The 19,921-nt window shown below is 35.9% G+C and overlaps 1 protein-coding gene across 1 annotated transcript in view; it reads left to right on the top strand.

Moving 5' to 3' along the window:
* Positions 1-19,921, top strand: part of USH2A (usherin) — an 809,712-nt gene that overhangs the window by 437,034 nt on the left and 352,757 nt on the right. The window contains exon 35 of the mRNA XM_033195653.1: positions 15,136-15,287. Coding sequence (XP_033051544.1) covers positions 15,136-15,287 — 152 coding nt within the window. The remainder of the gene's footprint in view (positions 1-15,135; positions 15,288-19,921) is intronic.

Here is a 19,921-nt window from a genome sequence, read left to right as displayed (position 1 = left end):
TCATAACTAGCCCATGAAATAGGTATTGTTATTCCACAAATGTGGAAACTTAGATTTATAAGTATTAAACAATTTAATTACTCAAAATCAAGACAGCTGATTAAGCAGAAAGATTGTACAAATCAAAGCAAGGTGTGAATGACAAAACTTCATGGTTTTCTTCACTATACTACCTGCTTCTACATTTTGTAGAAAGGCTTATAATGTAGAATTTAATCTAGCTATATGAAAACAAAATTTTGTTACCTTTACCTGTTCAATGTCCTGTTCTTAGTGCCAATATTTACAATTCATAAGATCTGTGTTCTAGTTTTTCTCTGGTTTTAGAGAGATAACTGTTTGGTATTTCGTTTGATTTTCTTACTTTTTATTTTGAAATAACTTTATTTTTAAATGGTCAAAACGTGATTCTATTTTCTTTCCTAGAAATGTTCAGTTTTAATAGGTGAAATGGATTATAGAACTCAGCAAATCACTTAGGAAAACTGCTTGACAGTTTTGAGCAAACCTTGTGTAACTTTTATGAAACACCTCCAGTCAGTTTGTCAGGCAGAATTTCCCAAGCACAGTCTTTTTTAGATTCAGTTGATTCCATTTTTAGGAGAGCATAACAGTAATAAGGCATTATCCCACAATGTGAAAGCTCTTCTCTCTTTTCCTTTTTTAATTGAAGGATCAAGTATTCACACAGGGAGATATCTGCCACATTCAATCAGCTTCTGGACCTTGGGGGGAGCCCTTAGTTGATACCTCTATTGCTGTGCTGCACTAGAAAAGACAAACAAATATGTTTGGAGCATCTATATTCACTATGCATGCTATTTTTATGACACACTAAAGCATTATTGTTTAATTCTTACAGTAAACAGAATTCTACAGTGTAAATAGAGTTACCTTGTATTAAATTTACATTGTATTATACTTGCATTGAATTTCCTTGGTTATATATGACAACCTATCGAACACCTTAGGAAATACAATTTGACATAACATGATGAAGAGGCACTAAGATATATATCCCAGTGGATATGCTTTATGGACAATTATCGTCCAGCTTCCTTGTGAAAATTAAACACCTTAAAAATCCTATCATTATGGAAACAGAAAGGTGATAAACTTGAAATTCCTTCTGTTGTACAGCCAATGGGAATTAAGTATCCATTTTGTGGATCATCCATTGAAGAGCTGAATGTCTAGAACTAGATTAAATTAAACAGAATTAAGCCAGAACCTGACCCCCTTTGCCACATGGCATGTTACAGTTTTATTTTGCTTCAGCTGTCTTACTGATTATTAGCACCAGAGAATAAGCAAGAAAAAGCCTGAAAAAATACAATGTGGTACAATATAATAGAACAAATGATATTTTTTATGGTGGATATTTCTCTTTTGCTTTTCTAGATTCACTCTCCTTTTCCACTCAGTCCCATGCCTTGCGAGACTGACGCTTTCCTCGCAGTGGCAGTGGCCTTCCTCTCTCTCTCTGGCTTCCTGTTGGTTTGTCCATGGGCAGCAACAGCAAAAGATGAGAGGGTGAGAGGAGCGTGGAGTCTCAGAACTTATTCCCCTTGACTCTCTTTCTGCATGGCTCTGGATTCCAGGGCTGCATTCCTCTAGTAAAGGCTACAGTTCCTATTCAAAGGCCCTTTCCTATAGCATCAGGTTTCTTCAGGTTCCTGAATTTGTTCTCACCCTTTCCCCTACAAACGTAAAGATGTTAACGGACTCCGAGCCAACTAGTTAGAGTGGTCTAGCAATCCTAGCTAGTACTAGCTGGGGATGCTTTATTATCACTGTTTGCTTTCCCTTAACCCTGTCCGCATCTTTGTAAATAGGAGTTCCACTAAAATCTCTTCCATTGCCATTTGAGTTGTCATTGGTTTCCAGTTGAAACCCTGACTGATTCCAAATTTTACTTAATCCACATTTAACACAGAGAGGTGTTTTGTGTGTGTGTGTGTTTTGATGGGGGGTAGTGCGTGAAGATACATTTAAAATGACTTTTTTCATGCTAAGAGTGGCAAGAATAAATAAGTGAACAAAATTTCCATTTTCTTAAACTTTGTTTCAATACAATAGACATTTTAAAGGCCAATAAGGAGAGCCAGGTTCTAGTGGCAGCTTGCTGACCTAATAAACCCATCATATTTAATTTTTCAAATAATAATCAACTTATTAATATATCTTTGAAAACTTTTCTCTTACTATTATAAAATATTTGTTTGTTATCATTAGTGAAATAATGGCTTATGACATCTTCCTCTTGATGAAGTAGCTCTGAGTGCCAAGTTTAGCTTAAAGGTCAGTTTCAGATGGGCGCAGTGGCTCAAGCCTGTAATTCCAGCTCTTTGGGAAGCTGAGGTGGGTGTTAACACCTGAGGTCAGGAGTTCAAGACCAGCCTGGCCAACATGGTGAAGCCCTGTCTCTACTAAAAATATAAAATTATCTGGGCATGGTGGCAGGTGCCTGTAATCCCAGTTACTCAGGAGGCTAAGGCAGGAGAATCACTTGAACCTGGGAGGCGGAGGTTCCAGTGAGCCAAGATTGCACCATTGTACTCCAGCCTGGGCAACAAGAGCAAAACTCCACCTCCAAAAATAAATAAAGAAAGAAACAAATAAATAAAATAAAAATCAAGGTTAGTTTCTCGGATAAGCCCCATTATGTAACTTACCCAGACTAGGTTAGCATCCACCTCTCCCTTCCTTATCCCATATTTTCCTTCTATCCATCTGGTTGTTAAAAAGTAAACTTTACATCCACACAACACATCTAAAGTCTAGTCTGTTCTTTCATTTAGATTGAAAGTTTTGTGAAGGAAGTAACAATGACTGTTCTGACAACTTCTGTATTACCAGCATGCAACACAATGCTTGGCTCACAGTAGCTACCCCATAGTTACTGATGAGCCAGATGATGATCAGAAACCAAATCTAAATCCAGCAGACTTACAAAAATTATTTTACAGTGTGTAGTAACTACTTGTTTCTTTGCACTTTCTGGACTTAATTGGAAAGTAATGAATTTTAAGTGAAAAGATAGCACACAGATATAAGAAACTATTGGCTAATGACAGATAGTGTACCAAAGAGGAATACAGACCTGCCTAAGCTTATTTTTGAGAGATGTTAGTTTAGTTTTTACAAGAGAAGTGCAGCACATGACATAGGTCAGAATTGGAGGAGATAGTCTAAGGTGAGCTTCCCATAGCAAGTAAGACTTTAACTCATACTACAAACAAGGGACAGCTCTACGTGTGGCCGTTCTATGTGCACAGTGCTTATGACTACTAAAGCACATTCACATATGCTCATTTGTTCGAGTCTCAGATCAACTGTCAGACCACCAGGGCAAGGAATATTACCCCATTTTTTTGGTCAGGAAATAAAAGCTTAGTGAGTTTTTGCTATCTAACCAAGTTTCATGACACAAGTACTGAAGTGGTTGGAGGAAGAGTCCTGAAAAAGAAGGCAATTGGCTTGGAAGCTTTTGACTTTGTTTTGAAATAGTGCCCAGAACAGGGGAGGCACTCAATAACTAACTTGTTGATTGAATAAATAATTACTTACTTAAAAGTATATGCACAAAATTGATAGTTCAAAATAATTGGTTGTATAATTTATCCTGTTTGCAAGTTGCTTTTTTCCTCTAATTCACATGGAATAAACATCTTTTTATGTTAATAGGTGTAGTGCTCCCTCATTTTTCCTCAAAGCTTAATAAAATGCCGTTGAATGAAACCACAACATTTATAGAGGCTATCCGGTAAATGATTGATTAACATCCATTCCTCGGTACAACCACATCTCATTAATGCCAGCTAACCATTAATTATAAAAGATGTTGGCAATAAGGTTTGGTGCTTGGACTAGTAGATAGTCCTCAAATGGATTCCCATTTATTTGGATTTGGTATAGTCCTTGAGTGAGTGTTGCAAGGAATGTTTAGCCAATAGCTATATCCTGAGGAGTCCCCAAAGTTAGAGGAGAGGACCCTGAAATAGCTGTTAAGCCTCCTGTTCTAAAACAAAATCATACAACAGGGTTTAATGTCAAAGAATGAAAAGGAAAAGAAAGCTGATGGGCCTATTTTAATATCAGACAAAGAATGCTTTACAGTGAGCAGTATTATTAGATATAAAAAGGTAGTTTCATAATAATAAAGGAGTTACTAAAATTAACATTTACTTTTATCAAAATATACTATAAGTACTCACAAAGATGAGTAGTAAGAGAGTTGATATTTAGAACACATGTAACCATCAGAAAACTGTATCCAGAATATATAAAACATTCCTACACATCTATAATAAACTGGAGTTAGCATCTGAAAAGTCATTTCACAAAAGAAGAAAATAAAATGTCTGATAAACATAAGAAAATGGGCCAACCTCCGTAATAATCCAAAAGTAAATACCAAAACAAGATATCAATTTTTACATCTAATACTGCCAAAAATTTCAAAGTCTGACAATAAGGTCTTTTTGAGGATATAGAACAATGAGAACTCACATGGACTCACATGTACACTAGAATTGACATACTTTCAGAAAGAGATGAGCACTGTCTAGTAAAACTGAAAATATTTCAACAATTTCTCTCCAGGACATTTGTCCTAGAGAACTTGTACACATGTGCTTCAGGACACATGTACAAAAATGTGTATAATTACACTGATGTCATAGCTAAAATATAGAAACATTCTATCAGGAGTAGAATAAATAAATAACATTTGCCCCACAGGAATACTACACAGAACTAAAAATGAGTGAAGTACTGCTACTCTCAAAAACATGTATAGAACGCATGAATATTATGTTACACAAAGCAGGATGCAAAAATTATACATACAACATAACTCTATTAATATAAGTTAGAAAACCATGAGAAACTTGCTTAGGTTGTTAAGGGATGCAGTTCTCAGTAGAAAAGCAAGGACGTGGTTCTTCAAGTCCTCATAGTTATCTGTGAGGAAGGGAAAGGGCTCCAATTATAGACAGGAGATTTCTGGGGTCCTGGCAACATTCTATGTTTTCAACGTGAGTAATGGTTACATGGCCTTTGGCTTTTCAATTTGTCATTAAAATGGAATTGATATTATATATACTTTTATATGTTATATTTTATTACATGATGTTTAAAATGTAGAAAAAATAGATATATGGAAGCTGTAAGGTTGTATGCACTGTGAAGTCTGAATGCTTCAGTGCCGACACATAGCTCTACCACTTCCTAGCTGTATTAACACTGGCCAAGCTACCAAACCTCTCTAAAGCCTTTTTTTGTCATCTATTTTTTCTCATCTGAAATAAAAACCATTCCACTATCAAGAGTTTTTCCTGAAGATTAAATGGTACTTGATTAAAACACTCAATCCAGTTGTTATTGCTTTAGCATGAACTTCTTTGGACTTTAAAGTGTTTGTGTCTTCTTACCGGGCATGCTCCCCTGCACAACAGTATTTTTTAATTCAAATATTTTATTTTGAGATAATTACAGATTCACAAGCAATTATAAGAAAGAGATTACATGTATCTTTAATTCAGTTTCTCTCAATGCCAACATCTTCTGAAACTATAATACAATATCACAACTAAGATTTTGACACTGATACAATCAAGATACAGAACAATTCCATCACAAGACATAGTTTTTTCTTATTCTCAGACTGAAAAACAATTCCTTTTTTAACCAGGAACAGAAGGGTAAGTTAGTTTTTTAGAAGTAGGCTTTTATGAGATTGTTAACTTCATTGTTCATGTTTGATAAAGAAACACTCTTTTCTGAATAGTGACATTATCATTCCATATCGCAATCTAACACATTCCATCCCTAAGTGTCAAAGTTTTTTTTTTTTTTTAATTAAAGAGAAAGTATATATAACTGCTAAAGATGTTTGTCCTGCCAAGACTACTGCTGAAATGCATCACTCCCACATCCCTGCCTCATTCACGACTACTTCCTATACATTCAGGAGAAGATGACTTTAATAATTATTTTTCCTGTTTAATATTTTTAACCATCTCACTGTTACTACCTTCATGGTCTTCCCTACTCCAGTCTATCTTATATGTGATTTTAGATTAATTTTTCTGTATATGACTTTATCTTGTGGCTAGTCAGTTCATAAAAACACTGATGGTCTCCTGTGCATCATAAAATCCCAACTCCTTGTAGTGTCATTCAAGGCCCCAAACTCCCTTTGAAGTTTTGTTTTCTATTAGACTTTATCCAGTGATATGGTTTGGCTCTGTGTCCCCACCCAAATCTCACCTTGAATTGTAAAAATCCACATGTGTCATGGGAGGGACCCCGTGGGAGGTAATTGAACTATGGGGGCATGTTTTTCCTATGTTGTTCTCATGATAGTGAATAAATCTCATGCGATCTGATGGTTTTATAAAGGGGAGTTCCCTGCACAAGCTTTCTTACCTGCTGCTGTGTAAGACATGCCTTTGCTCCTCCTTCACCTTCTGCCATGATTATGAGGCCTCCCTAGCCATGTGGAACTGGAGAGTCCATTAAATCTCTTTCCTTTATGAATTACCCAGTCTCAGGTATGTCTTTATTATCAGCATGAGAATGGAATAATACATCCAGCTACAGGAATAACAAAAATTATTAATCTATTTGGGATACATTTACTAAACCTTGCACTTTCTTACTTCTAGGCAATGGCAAATGTCATTTTCCTCACCAGAAGCATCGTCTTGAAACATAGGTTTTTCACATATTACCTTTCAGGGGAGTCATATTAGCTTCATCACATGACATATTGAATACCCCGCTTCCGTATATGGAAGACTTGACTGCTCTAAAAAGCCTATAGCACTTCTTTAGCCAGAGTGATTATTCCCTGCTAGAGGGTCCTGTATATACTGTCTACCATTTAACTGTGTCATTTGTTTGGCATAAAGTCATTGTGGTGCTTACGATCCTTGTTTAACCCTTGAATTGTTATTTCATTATACCTATATTTAACTCTTTTCTTACTTCCATAAAGGTAGATATTATTCTTATTCTTTCTGTTCTTACTTCCCAAAATAGCAAGTATAGTACTTTACACTTGATTGACTTTCAATATACTTATATTCATCTTTTTATTAGGCTAATCTTGATTGCTTTTAGAGGCAGAGCATGTTATGTTCATTGGTTCTTAATTCAAGTGAAATTCCTAAAAATTTTAGAAGAGGAAATTAGACCAGAAACATGTAACTAGAGTAGTGACAAGAGTGGGGTGAGATTGCCAGTTTCCACTACTGAATTTATATTTTTATAGCCTGAAAAATGGGTTTGCCCCTCTAAGAATCCATTCCCTGCTCTTTATGACAATGACAACAATTCTTATTTTTTGGAGTGGTCAATGTTAAAGAAAATAATCCATAAAAGTGTGTACCCTACTTTCTGACTCAAAGTAAGTGATCAGAACATATTAATTTTCTTTTTTAAGAAAGGATCTCACTTTGTCCCCCAGGCTGGAGTGTAGTGATGCGATCATGGCTCACTGCAGCCTCGACCTCCTGGGCGCAAGTGATTCTGCCACCTCAGCCTCTCAAGTAGCCAGGACCGCAGGCACATTTCATCATGCCCAACTAAGTTTTTGCATTTTTTGCAGAGACAGGGTTTTGCCACATTGCCCAGGCTGGTCTCAAACTCCTAGACTCAAGCGATTCACTTGCCTTTGCCTCTCAAAATGCTGGGATTATAGGCATGAGCCACCATGCTGGGCCCAGAGCATATTTTAAATTACTTTAAATTATTTTGGCCCGGCATGGTGGCTCATGCCTGTAATCCCAACACTTTGGGAGGCTGAGGAGGGTGGATCACAAGGTCAGGAGTTCGAGACTAGCCTGGCCAACACAGTGAAATCCCATCTCTGCTAAAAATACAAAAATTAGCTGGGCATGGTGGCAGGCACCTGTAATCACAGCTATCTGGGAGGCTGAGGCAGGAGAATTGCTTGATTCACCTCCTGGGAGGCGAAGGTTGCAGTGAGCTGAGATCACACCACTGTACTCCAGCATGGGCTACAGAGCTAGACTCCATCTCCAAAAAAATTAAAATTAATTAATTTAAAAAATTATTTCAAGTATTCTATAATTTTGAAAATACTTACATGGCATTTCAAGGACTCAAAATTTTACTTTCCCCAGAGCTATTCATAGGTCAAAACTTTGTTTAAAATGAATGAAAACAGGGGCACAACATACCAAAATCTCTGGGATGTAACAAAGACAGTATTCAGAGGAAAGTTTATAGTGCTAAATAGTTACCTCAACAAGTTAGAAAGATCTCAAATTAACAAACTAACATCTCACCTAGAGGTACTAGCAAAAGAAAAACAAACTAAACTCTAAGCTAACACAGATTTTTTTTATTATTATTACTGATTCAATTTTCAAACTTGACATTGGTCTGTAAAGGGTTTTAATTTCTTCCTAATTCACTCTTTGGAAGTTGCTTGTTTCTAAGAATTTTCTCTGGATTTTCTAGTTTGTGTGAATAGATGTGTTTATAATACTGTCTGAGGATGGTGTTGTTGTTGTTGTGTTGTTGTTGTTTTTGCTAGAACCCCCCTCAACCAAAAAAGAAAAGAAACCTGGACCAGGTAGATTCACACCCAAATTTCACCAGATGTATAAGGAAGAGTTGGTAATGATTCTACTAAAACTATTCCAAAATATCAAGAAGGAAGGATTCCATCTTAACGCATTCTGTGAGGCCAGCATCTCCCTGATAGCAAAACTTGTCAAAGAAACAACTGAAAAAGGAAACTATAGGCCAATATCCCTGATAAACATAGACACAAAAATCCCCAACAAAGTACTAGCAAGCCAAATTCAATAGCACAACAAAAAAGTTAAGTCAACACAATCAAGTAGGCTTCATTCCTAGGATGTCAAGTTTGGCTAAACTTATACAAATCAATAAATGTGATTCATAAATCTCCTTGAGTTGGAAATATATTTAAAAATGTGATTCAGCACATAAATAGAACTGAAAACAAAAACACATGATCATCTCAATAGATACAGAAAAAACTTTCAATAAAATCCAATATACCTTCATGATAAAAGCCCTCAACAAAGTAGGCATCAAAGGAACATACTTCAAAATAATAAGAACTGTCTATGACAAACCCACAGCCAACATCATACAGAGAAGGTAGAAGCTGGAAGTATTCCATCTGAGAATATGAACAAGATAAGAATGCCCACTCTCACCACTCTTACTCAACATAGTTCTGGAAGTCCTTGCCAGAGCAATCAGGCACAAGAAAGAAATAAAATAAATGCTAGTAGGAAAAGAAGAAGTCAAAGTATCTTTCTTCGCTGATGTGATTTTATGCCTAGAAACCCAAAAGATTCCACCAGAAAGTTCCTGGAACTGACAAACAACATTGGTAAAGTTTTAGGATACAAAATAAATGTGCAAAAATGAGTAGCATTTCTATACACCAATAATGTTCAAACTGAGAGCCAGATCAAGAAGGCAATCTAATTTACAATAGCCACAAAACAGTAAATACCTAGGAATACATCCATCCAAGGAGGTGAAAGATGTCTACAAGACAAACTGCAAAACACTGGTAAAATAAATCATGTATGGCACAAATGGAAAAATGTTCCATGCTCATGGAGTAGAAGAATCAATATCACTGAAATGGCCATAGTGCCCAAAACAATTTACAGATTCAATGCTATTTTTAACAAACTACCAATATCATTTTTCACAGAATTAGAAAAAAGCTATTCTAAAATTCACATGGAACCAAAAAAGAGCCTGAAGAGCCAAAGCAATTCTAAGCCAAAAGAACAAAGCTGGAGGCATCACATTACTTAACTTCAAACTATACTATAAGGCTATAGTAACCAAAACAACATGATACTGGTACAAAAACAGAACACATAGACCAGTGGAACAGAAAAGAGAATCTAGAAATACAGCTGTGCACCTACAGCCATCTGATCTTTTACAAAGTCGACAAAAATAATCAATGGAGAAAGGACTCCCTATTTTTAAAATGGTGCTGGGGTAGCTTGCTAGCCTTATGCAAAGGAATGAAACCAGACCCCTACTTTTCACCATATGCAAAAATTAACTCAAGATGGATTAAAGATTTAAATGTAAGAGCTCATATTATAAGAATCCTAGAGGAAAACCTAGGAAACACCATTCTGTATGTCGTCCTTGGGAAAGAACTTATGATCTAGTCCTCAAAAGCAATTGCAGCAAAAACAAAGATTGACAAGTGGAACCTAATTAAACTAAAGAGCTTCAGCACAGCAAAATAAACTATCAACAGGGTAAACAGACAACTTACAGAGTGGGAGAAAATATTCACAAACCACCCATTTGACAAAGGTCAAATAGCCAAAATCTATAAGAAACTTAAATCAGCAAGTAAAAAACAAATAACCCATTAAAAAGTAGGTAAAAGGCCGGGCACGGTGGCTCAAGCCTGTAATCCCAGCACTTTGGGAGGCCGAGACGGGTGGATCACGAGGTCAGGAGATCGAGACCATCCTGGCTAATACCCTGAAACCCCGTCTCTACTAAAAAATACAAAGAACTAGCTGGGCGAGGTGGCGGGCGCCTGTAGTCCCAGCTACTTGGGAGGCTGAGGCAGGAGAATGGCGTAAACCTGGGAGGCGGAGCTTGCAGTGAGCTGAGATCCGGCCGCTGCACTCCAGCCAGGGCGGTAGAGCCAGACTCCGTCTCAAAAAAAAAAAAAAAAAGGAGGTAAAAGACATGAACAGACACAGACACTTCTCAAAAGAAGGCAGACAAACAGCTAACAAACATGTTCAACATCACTAATCATCAGAGAGCTGCATATCAAAACCACAACGAGTACCATCTCACACCAGTCAGAATGGCTACCATTAAAAAGTCGAAAAACAACAGATGCTGGCAAGGCTGCAGAGAAAAGGGTTGAATGCTTGTATACTGTTGGTGGGAATGTAAATTAGTTCAGCCACTGCGGGAAGCAGTTGAAGGTTTTTCAAATAACTTAAAACAGAACCACCATTTGACCCAGCAACCCCATTACTGGGTAAACACCCAAAGGAAGACAAAGTATTCTGCCAAAAGAAACATGCACTTGTGTGTTCATCACAAGACTATTCGTAATAGCAAAGACATGGAATCAACCTAGGTGCCCATTAACAGTGGGTTGAATAAAAAAATATGGTACATATATACTACGAAATACTACACAACCACAAAAAGAACATCCTGAAATCATGTCCTTTGCAGCAACATCTATGAAGCTGGAGGCTTTTATACTAAGCAAATTAATACAAGAGCAAAACAAACAAATATTGCATATTCTTATTTATAAGTGGGAGCTAAACATTGGGTACTCATGGACATAAAGATGGTGACAGTAGACCCTGAGGGTTAATGGCAGGGAATGGGGAGTAAGGGTTGAAAACCTAACTGTTGGGTACTATGCTCACTATCTGGGTGGTGGGATCATTCGTATCCCAAACCTCAGCATCACACAATATACCCATGTAAGAAAGCTGCACACAAACCTCCTGAATCTAAAATAAAAGTTGAAAAAAAAAAAAGCTATTGGTACATGTCCTGTATTCTAGTTAAAGTAAAAAGCATCTTCTTAGGCTTCAGTTTAAAATGTCCACTACATTGTATTTGTTAGTTTTTGTTACTCTGTTTAGGAATCAGAGGTCAATGAAATTAAAATTGTCATGTTAATAGGTGTTTTAGACTGACTGGCTTACTAAAAGCGTGTTTTAAAACTGAATCATACAATGTTTTATATTGTATTGATTCTGTTTATATTGAAATCAGCTTAATATGATGTGTGTGTGTGTATCAGTATATTAGTCCTACAATGTGATTCTACAATTGATCCTTCAGCCCTTCCTTCATATGCTGTCAAATACAAATACTGTTTACTTACAGGATGCCAGGTAACTTTGTGTGTGTGTGTGTGTGTGTGTGGTGTGTGTGTGTGTGTGTTTCTGTGATCTCACCTCTGTTAAAGTTAGACTTCATTCTCATCCATCTCTCAATTAGATACATCCTGGATACTAAAAAGTTTTTGAGCAGTTGAATTAACTGTCACAAATCTCACTTAATTTCATTCTCAGCTTATTTGTCATGTATTCATTTTAGTCTAAGCCCTTCTTTCAATAACTGTCTGCTCTTTATATATCCATAGTTCCACATGTCAAGGTTATCTAGCTTCTCAACATAGATTGCTAAGGGTTGACTTGCTAGAGTCCGATAGACAAAAAAAAAAAAAAAGTAACTTTAGAGAGACTGTCACTGAGAGAGGATGTAGAAGAACTCAAACAATGACACAAGAATTGGTAAGGTGCAGTCACTGAGTGATGTTTAGGGTAGAAGCTGGGTAAGAACCCTGTATATCTCATCAATCACTGAGGCATTATAGAGTTAGAGAATGTAGTATTTGATGTCCATAATCAAACTCTGAGTCTTCACAAAATGATTCAGCTATATTCATTATATTCTCTGTGAGAAGACAGGTAAGTGTGTAGTACTTACTAGAAAGATTTCCTTCAAAAATGGTTAAGATTTTTAGAGTTCATGCTTAAGGGGATGAGATTTAGTTATAATGAAAATTAACTTCTATAAAATATCTCATTTCCCAATATGTCAGATAAATGAGATATTATGCACATAATCCTAACATAAAAGACATTATCTGTTCCCCAATTATGTAAGAAAAGGGAACTATTGATTTAGGTACTTTCTATCTCAGTTGAAAAGCAGGTCAAATAGATAGTATTTCTAGGGTCTTATGGTTTCTTTAAGAGCTTCTGCAACACACTATTTGTACATAAGATTTTTTGGGAGGTTAACTGACTGCTTCACAGAGAGCCTGGCACATAAGTATTTTTTTGTCATTGTTATTACCTGATTATATGTTTTTTTCCCTTTAAATTTTCTATGTATTATAGGTAAGTGGTTTTTTCACTGTGTCTTTCACTTCTCAGCTTTAATTCATTTGTGTCTCTGTGTGTCAAGTATTAAATAGAATTAAATTAAATTACCTTCTATAGCTATTCATAAAGTTCCCATAGATGGTCACACCAGAAATAAAGGAAAACAGACACTGGCAGCCAATCTTTTTCTGTGTGAGGAGCTATAAGTGGTACCTGATAGTAAAATAAAGACTCTTTCCAAAAAATTTGGAAATAAGAGAAATGGACTTATCAGAATGATAAACTGTACAAGGTTATCTTCTTAAAGGAAAATGAGTCACAGCAGTAGCTTTTTAAAAGTATTAACTCATTTAAATAAAAAATGCTTTAATCCTAAGAGAACGTATTGACCTAGGTCTGATTGGTATAAGAGAAAACATTTCAGATATTTAAAACAGAAGATATTTTATACAAGTAGGTTGCTCTCAAAGTGTTGTAAAGAAGGGCTGGAAGAACAAAAGGGAAAGGTGGCAAGTACTGGAAGGAAGAAGAGGATGACTGACGAAAGCTGCTGCTTACTGCTACACTTGCCGATTTGACATTTGAACCATTATGGGATGCTACCCCAACCAGAGCTGAAATGCCAAAAACATTCCACTACCGAAGAGGCAGAAAGTGCAGAAGAGATGCTTCTTCTGTCTGGGATGCTTGAGGCTGCAGGTGCTTTGTCCCCTGCTGACACAGCAGCTGTCAGCAAAGGTCTCAGCTCTTGGAGCTAGAAGCTGGTCGTTTTCTTTCTTCCTGCTTCTGTCCTCCTCGCAGTGCCTCCCACTGGCAAAACCTAATAGAAGGCCAACAAGCAAGAGTTGGAAACGTAATTTGTAGTTTGTAGGTTCAGCCGTACAGAACAGGCTATGGAAGCATGGATGTGTGGCTGGAGTGGACATCAGACGAATCACTTTCTTAGCTACTCGGCATTCACACACACCCTTGTACTTTCCACCACCTTTCATTACCAATAACAATCACTCTGTGCTTCCATTGAACATGATACTACAATGCTTTGTACAAATGATGGTGCTCTCACCTCCCTCATCATATTCTTATCTGGGTGATGTTAATTTCCCTTTTAGTTCAGACACAACCCAGCTGGATATTCTTCAACTTAAAAAAAACAAACTATAAATTAATACCCACTAACCCTATTTACATAAATCAATGGGGAAAGGAGGAAGGAAAATTGGTTACTATATACAAATTTCTGTGTAATAAGCAGAAATAAAACATGACAGCATTTATAATTCTTGTTTCTATACTTAGTTGTGAGATCATAGCTGATATTCACAACTTCTTCTCCTTGCCCTCAGCTCGTGGTTCATCTGTCTGGAGTTCTTTTATTTTTATTTTTTGTAGAGATAGAGTCTCACTACATTGCAGGCTGGTCTTGAACTTTGGGGCTCAAGTGGTCCTTCTGCTTTGGCATCCCAAAGTGCTGGGATTACAGGTATGAGTCATCACACCTGACTGGTTTGGAATTTTTTACCTAGTGAGGTCACTGGATCTTCATTACTAAGGGGGTCTATGTCTTTCATGTTCTATCTTGATTGGGTTGCTGCAGATTTTCAATGCTTATATGATTGGACCAGGTCATATGAATAGATGCCCTTTTGAATGTCCTGACTGACAGACAGCATGCAGTAGGAAGTCAGTTTCTCCTCCAATATGATACCTTTTCTTTTTGCCTGTTATAAGGATGCTATGAAGAGAGGGTTAAAGAGAAGCCAATGCGTACCAGGTGCTTAGAACAGTGCCTGATACATCATGAGTCATTAACAAATAAGGTCGATTTACTTCTGGGGCTTATCTATTAAGAATATATTTTTTAGAAAGCAATACAAATTATAAGTATGCTTTACTTATTAATTTTGATCTGGAACACACATGACAACTGCTAACAGGATGCAACAGAAAGATTCTCATGCTGGAACTGTTAGGTTCTATTTCTCTCTCTGTATTAATTAGCTTTACAATTTGATATTCAAGGGTAACATCTATTTTATCATTTGGTAAGAGACAGAGTCTAGACAAGGAGAAATACCAGAGTCTGTGATTTAATGATTCCATGAAACCAGAAATCACATCAAGAGTGCTTGCTTTCTTCAGACCTTCTTTGCTATTGTCTAGTAGTCATACTGAAAGGCAATTATTATCTTCCCAGGTGTTATCATGAGTTATGGATTATATCTAGATGGTGTATTAATCCACAATTCCTCAGAACTCAGCTGTCGTGCTTACGGATTTGCTCCTTGGAGTTTACATTCCTTCAGAGTCCAAGCATGCACAGCCAAAGGTTGTGCTCTGGGCCCACTGGTGAGTATCTAAATTTACATTCTAGGAATGTGTTAAATGTCAGATGACACTGAATATTAAGGACGAAGTAAGTGGCAGTGACTCACCCTCTCCACAGCTAGCCTTTCAAGCAGGATGGGAGATTTTTCTTTTTATAAAAGTTCATTTAAGAGTTACTAAGATTTTATATTCGACATAAATTTCAAGACTGAACATAGGTCTAGTGAAGGGCAGAGTCTACATTTTATTGAAAGAAAGATAAGTTGGCTAGTGTAGTAGGCAAACATGAAATTTTTCCTAATTTAGTGAAATATTGAAGGTGGATGTTTTTTCTTTCTAATCATGGGCTCAACATCTAAGTAAGTTTAAGGTTAAAAAATGAGAATAATTGAAAGTGCGACAATATGGCAACACTGCTCCCCAACAGGTAGTTAATCAACTAATAGGTTGAATTTACCTCATCTATTAGGATAAAATAGTTTTATGTGATACAGCTTCATAAGAACGGTATTGAAAATTACATTAATATCAGCTTTTGGTATTCATATTTCAGAAATCTGTATCTGAAATTATCTATATTTCATTAGCAGTTAACAGCTTGACAAGATTATACTTTCTATTCCTAATATAATTTTTAAAACCCAATTAATAGCACACAATCATCATAAACTAGCAGGACATTCTTTAGTTTCAAAACATCACATTACACTTTTGTGCATTTTTCTTGATTAATTAGATTTTCCTTCTTTAGTTGGAAAATGCTCATTAGTCTCAGATAATGTTTGGCAATGTTTGCTAGTGCCCTATCATTTTAATGCATACTGTCTTCACTGAAGAGTATATTATATAAATATTACCTTGGAAAACAGCTCTATATTTTAATTTCTCCTTCCTTATTTTTGATCACACCTCTCATTTTGTTTCAGAGATTGGTTGCTTTCCAAGCAGCTAACACCATCCATCCGTGGAGCTGAGCTGTAGTCTTTATTGCCATTAAGCATTTTATAGCCCAGACCCCTCTGATGGATACTTACCCTTAAATGCAGGAATGGCAATAGGCCAGATTTTCTTCTCCATTCAAAAAAAGAAAGAAAAAAAGAAACAAAAGAACACGTGAGATTGAAATTTACACTTTTTCAAAATGTAAGCTGCACATCGTAGTTCTGGTTACAAAATTGGCTCAGCAGTGTCTCCTGATGTTCTGGCAACTTTAAATAAGGGGGACCTGCATTATCGATCTGCATCCTGCACAGGTGGTAACTATGTTAACCTTAAGAAATCAAATGCCACAAAGCTTTGACAGGAAGGGGGGAAATAGAATTGGGTTGTAAAACCTAGTCTGCCACGTCTTCATATATTCCAGACTCAATCCTGACTTACAGCACAGAGTTATTTTCTCCCTTGGTACTTTCTTTATCCTGTACTCAGTATGCAAACGCTTTTCCCTAGTCAATGATCCATCTCTAATCACTGGGATTGAACAACAATGTCTTTATTTAGAACAAGTCAACTATATGCTACCAAGAAGTTAAAGCCCATGGTCTTTAACTGGTTTGCAAAATATTTTTGTCCCCATCACATTATATGTAAACCCTTAAGTGATTGCATATCTGAGTATTTAAATAGCCCTGGATAGCTAGCACAAATCATGAAGGATATTACAGATTCAGCTTCTTTTTGTTGATGATTCTTTTTAATGTGTGCTTATTGATTTAAGAAATCTGTGAATCAATCTTAAAAAGCAGAGTTTTCTATCATTAAATTATAACGCGGTACTCAACAAAATTCAGTCAAAAGTGGCAATGGTGTATAATGGTTTCTTAAGATATTCATCAAAAGACAGCCCAATACTCTGACATTTTAAATAAAAAAATTTCATTGAAACTGAAAATTTATCATTTCTACTTTTAAATATTTTGCTGGCAAAAATCAGAATAAATTTTGAAATAGTTCATTTTTTTGTTCATCTAACATTTGTTAATGATAATTCTTGTTATTTAGATTATGCATGCATGCAGGGAAATACTATTCAATGTTTCCAATGAGGAATATGTTTCACAGTCCCAAATGTGATATGGTTCATCTTCCAAATTGCAAATTGCTCATATAATAAAAAATATGAATTTGGTGTAGTATTTTTAAAAATAAAAAGACATACAGAAGTTCCATGTTCTTACCACTTGAATGTAGTATTAGCTCAATTTTTTTTCCTAATCTGACCAGTTTGTTAGCTATTATTTATGGTTCAGGAGGAGTTGCCCTGTACCTATCTGGAAAAAACAAAAACAAAGCAAAACAAACAGCAACAAAAAAAACCACAATGATTCCCTTGTGGAAATTCCAATATAGAAAACAATTGACAATGCCTCTGAACCAAATTTTTAGATGCTAATGTGTATTGTCAAGTTAAATTCAATGAAATTGGGGTTTTATAAATTTTGAAATAATGTAAAAATTAACAGAATGTAGCAGAAACTTTTTGAATGCTTTCCTTCCTTTCAATTGTATTAGAGGGAAACCCTTCACATTTTGTAATACTCTTTAATAAAATACAATAATGTTTTCCATAAGAAAATCACTTTGCTTTCTTATTCTCCACTCAGCCAATGTTACACTAGTGGAGTCTGAGATTGAGAATTTTATGACCGTGTCTTGTATTGGAACATTCATTGGATTGATTCTCCAGGAACTCTTTTAAGGATGAAGTGAGAAACTATAGGTCATTCCTGTGTGATATGGCTAAAATGTTGTCTTGGTTCCTTAGTGATGTCATACTTACACAGATAACTAGACCTGGATAAATACACACGTACAAACACATTCACCCTTTCACATGTTTACATTTTTTTTTTTTGTTTTTTTTTTTTGCAAAGAAGCAAATAAGTGTGTTATTTAAGATATCTAAATCTTAATGGCAATATATAACAGTCAAGCAAATGCTATAGGGGAAGTCTGCCTTAAATGTGCTTGAACCCCTTAAATCCCAATGCCTCCGTAGAAAATATACTTATTCCACAAAGCCCCAGATTTCTCAACTATTAGAAAGACAAATAATGTCTACTTTAAGAGAGTTGGTGTAAAAAATTAAATAAAATATCATTTACACAAATTTCTGGTACATTGCAAGAGTTTTATTAAGAATAACAGTTTATGGTCAGGCGTGGTGTCTCACGCCTCTAATCCCAGCACTTGGGAGGCCGAAGAGGGAGGATCACAAGGTAAGGAGTTCGAGACCAACCTGGCCAATATGATGAAACCCCATCTCTACTAAAAATACAAAAGTTAGCTGGGTGTGGTGGCGGGCGCCTGTAGTCCCAGCCACTCGGGAGGCTAAGGTGGGAGAATAGCTTGAACCTGGGAGGTGAGGGTTCCAGTGAGCTGAGATCGTGCCACTGCACTCCAGCCTCAGAGACAGAGTAAGACTCACTCCATTTTAAAACCAAAGAATTACAGTGTATTAAAGTGTTTGTATGTTTTTATTGCACATTTGCTCTCAAGTATTTTTTCTGTCAAGAGAGGTTTCCAGGCCAAAGCCAAGCCAACTTTTACCTTTCCCAAGTGTGTTTTCCTTCATATTCCTTTTATGGCAAGGTAGATAATCAAAAAAGTAAAACGAAAAAGAAAGACCAGGTCAGCAATTTCCAAATTCAATGTATAGTAAAAACTGACGTGTTTATCCAAATACTTAAGGAAATGTAATGAAACATTTATTTTGAATTAACCAACTATTTGAGGATTATAATATAATTAACTGGAATTGCCCTTAATTCTTCAACTTTTCAAGTCTCATTTTATTTGGAATGCTTTAAAATCATTCTATATACAATAATATGAACTATATAGATAAGCATAATAAAACCAATTACATTGTCATAAAATATTAAAATGACGAATTGATATTTTTCTAGCCTTGTTTCTTCATCGTTTCTGTACATAACTATTAAACTAAAAACAAAAGAGCAAGCATTATAGTTCTAAAGAACCCCATAGCTTTTCTCTGATGAAAATAAAACATGTTGTGACCTCATAGTTATTAAAAATTAACACTTTCTTTTTCACATTTATTTTCATAATTGATAAAGTACATTCCCCCTAACAAATAAAGGTTTTATAATTGATAATATTTGCCTACCTAAGGATTTCATATTTGATGACCTTCTTGGGAGGCAAGAGCCTATACCTTAAGAATAAAGTTGAAATTATCAACACATTTAGTAAATTGTGAAAGGTCAAATATTTATGAGTGATGTTTATGAGTTTGTAGTGATTAGTTAACTGAATTTAAGCTAATTATTAAAAGATAGTAAGAAAATTTCTGAACTCTTTTCTACTTTCTTGCCAACTACATCTTCCTCTGACAGCTTGTTTTACTTGTTTAGCTATGGAAATCTTCCTGACCACTGTACAGCTAGGGATTACATTTTATTTCAGAGTCCTCCTCTTGAATAATTCATCTGTTGCTGTTTTCTGCATAGCTTCATTAACACAATCAACATTTTTTTGTGATTGTGCCTTAGGGATAGAGTCCCTAGGATGCATATATTTCTTAATGTTAGCATGATGCCATTTTTACATAACTATTAGCAACATAGCTCATAAAAATTTTGCATGTGTGCATGCATGCCTGTGCACACATGTACGCATGCATGTGTGTG

The sequence above is a fragment of the Trachypithecus francoisi genome, unplaced genomic scaffold, assembly GCF_009764315.1.
Source record: "Trachypithecus francoisi isolate TF-2019V2 unplaced genomic scaffold, Tfra_2.0 Lachesis_group5, whole genome shotgun sequence".
Taxonomy (NCBI): Eukaryota; Metazoa; Chordata; class Mammalia; order Primates; family Cercopithecidae; genus Trachypithecus; species Trachypithecus francoisi.
Note: the sequence above shows the minus strand (reverse complement) of the source record. Positions and strands in the feature narration are given on the sequence as shown.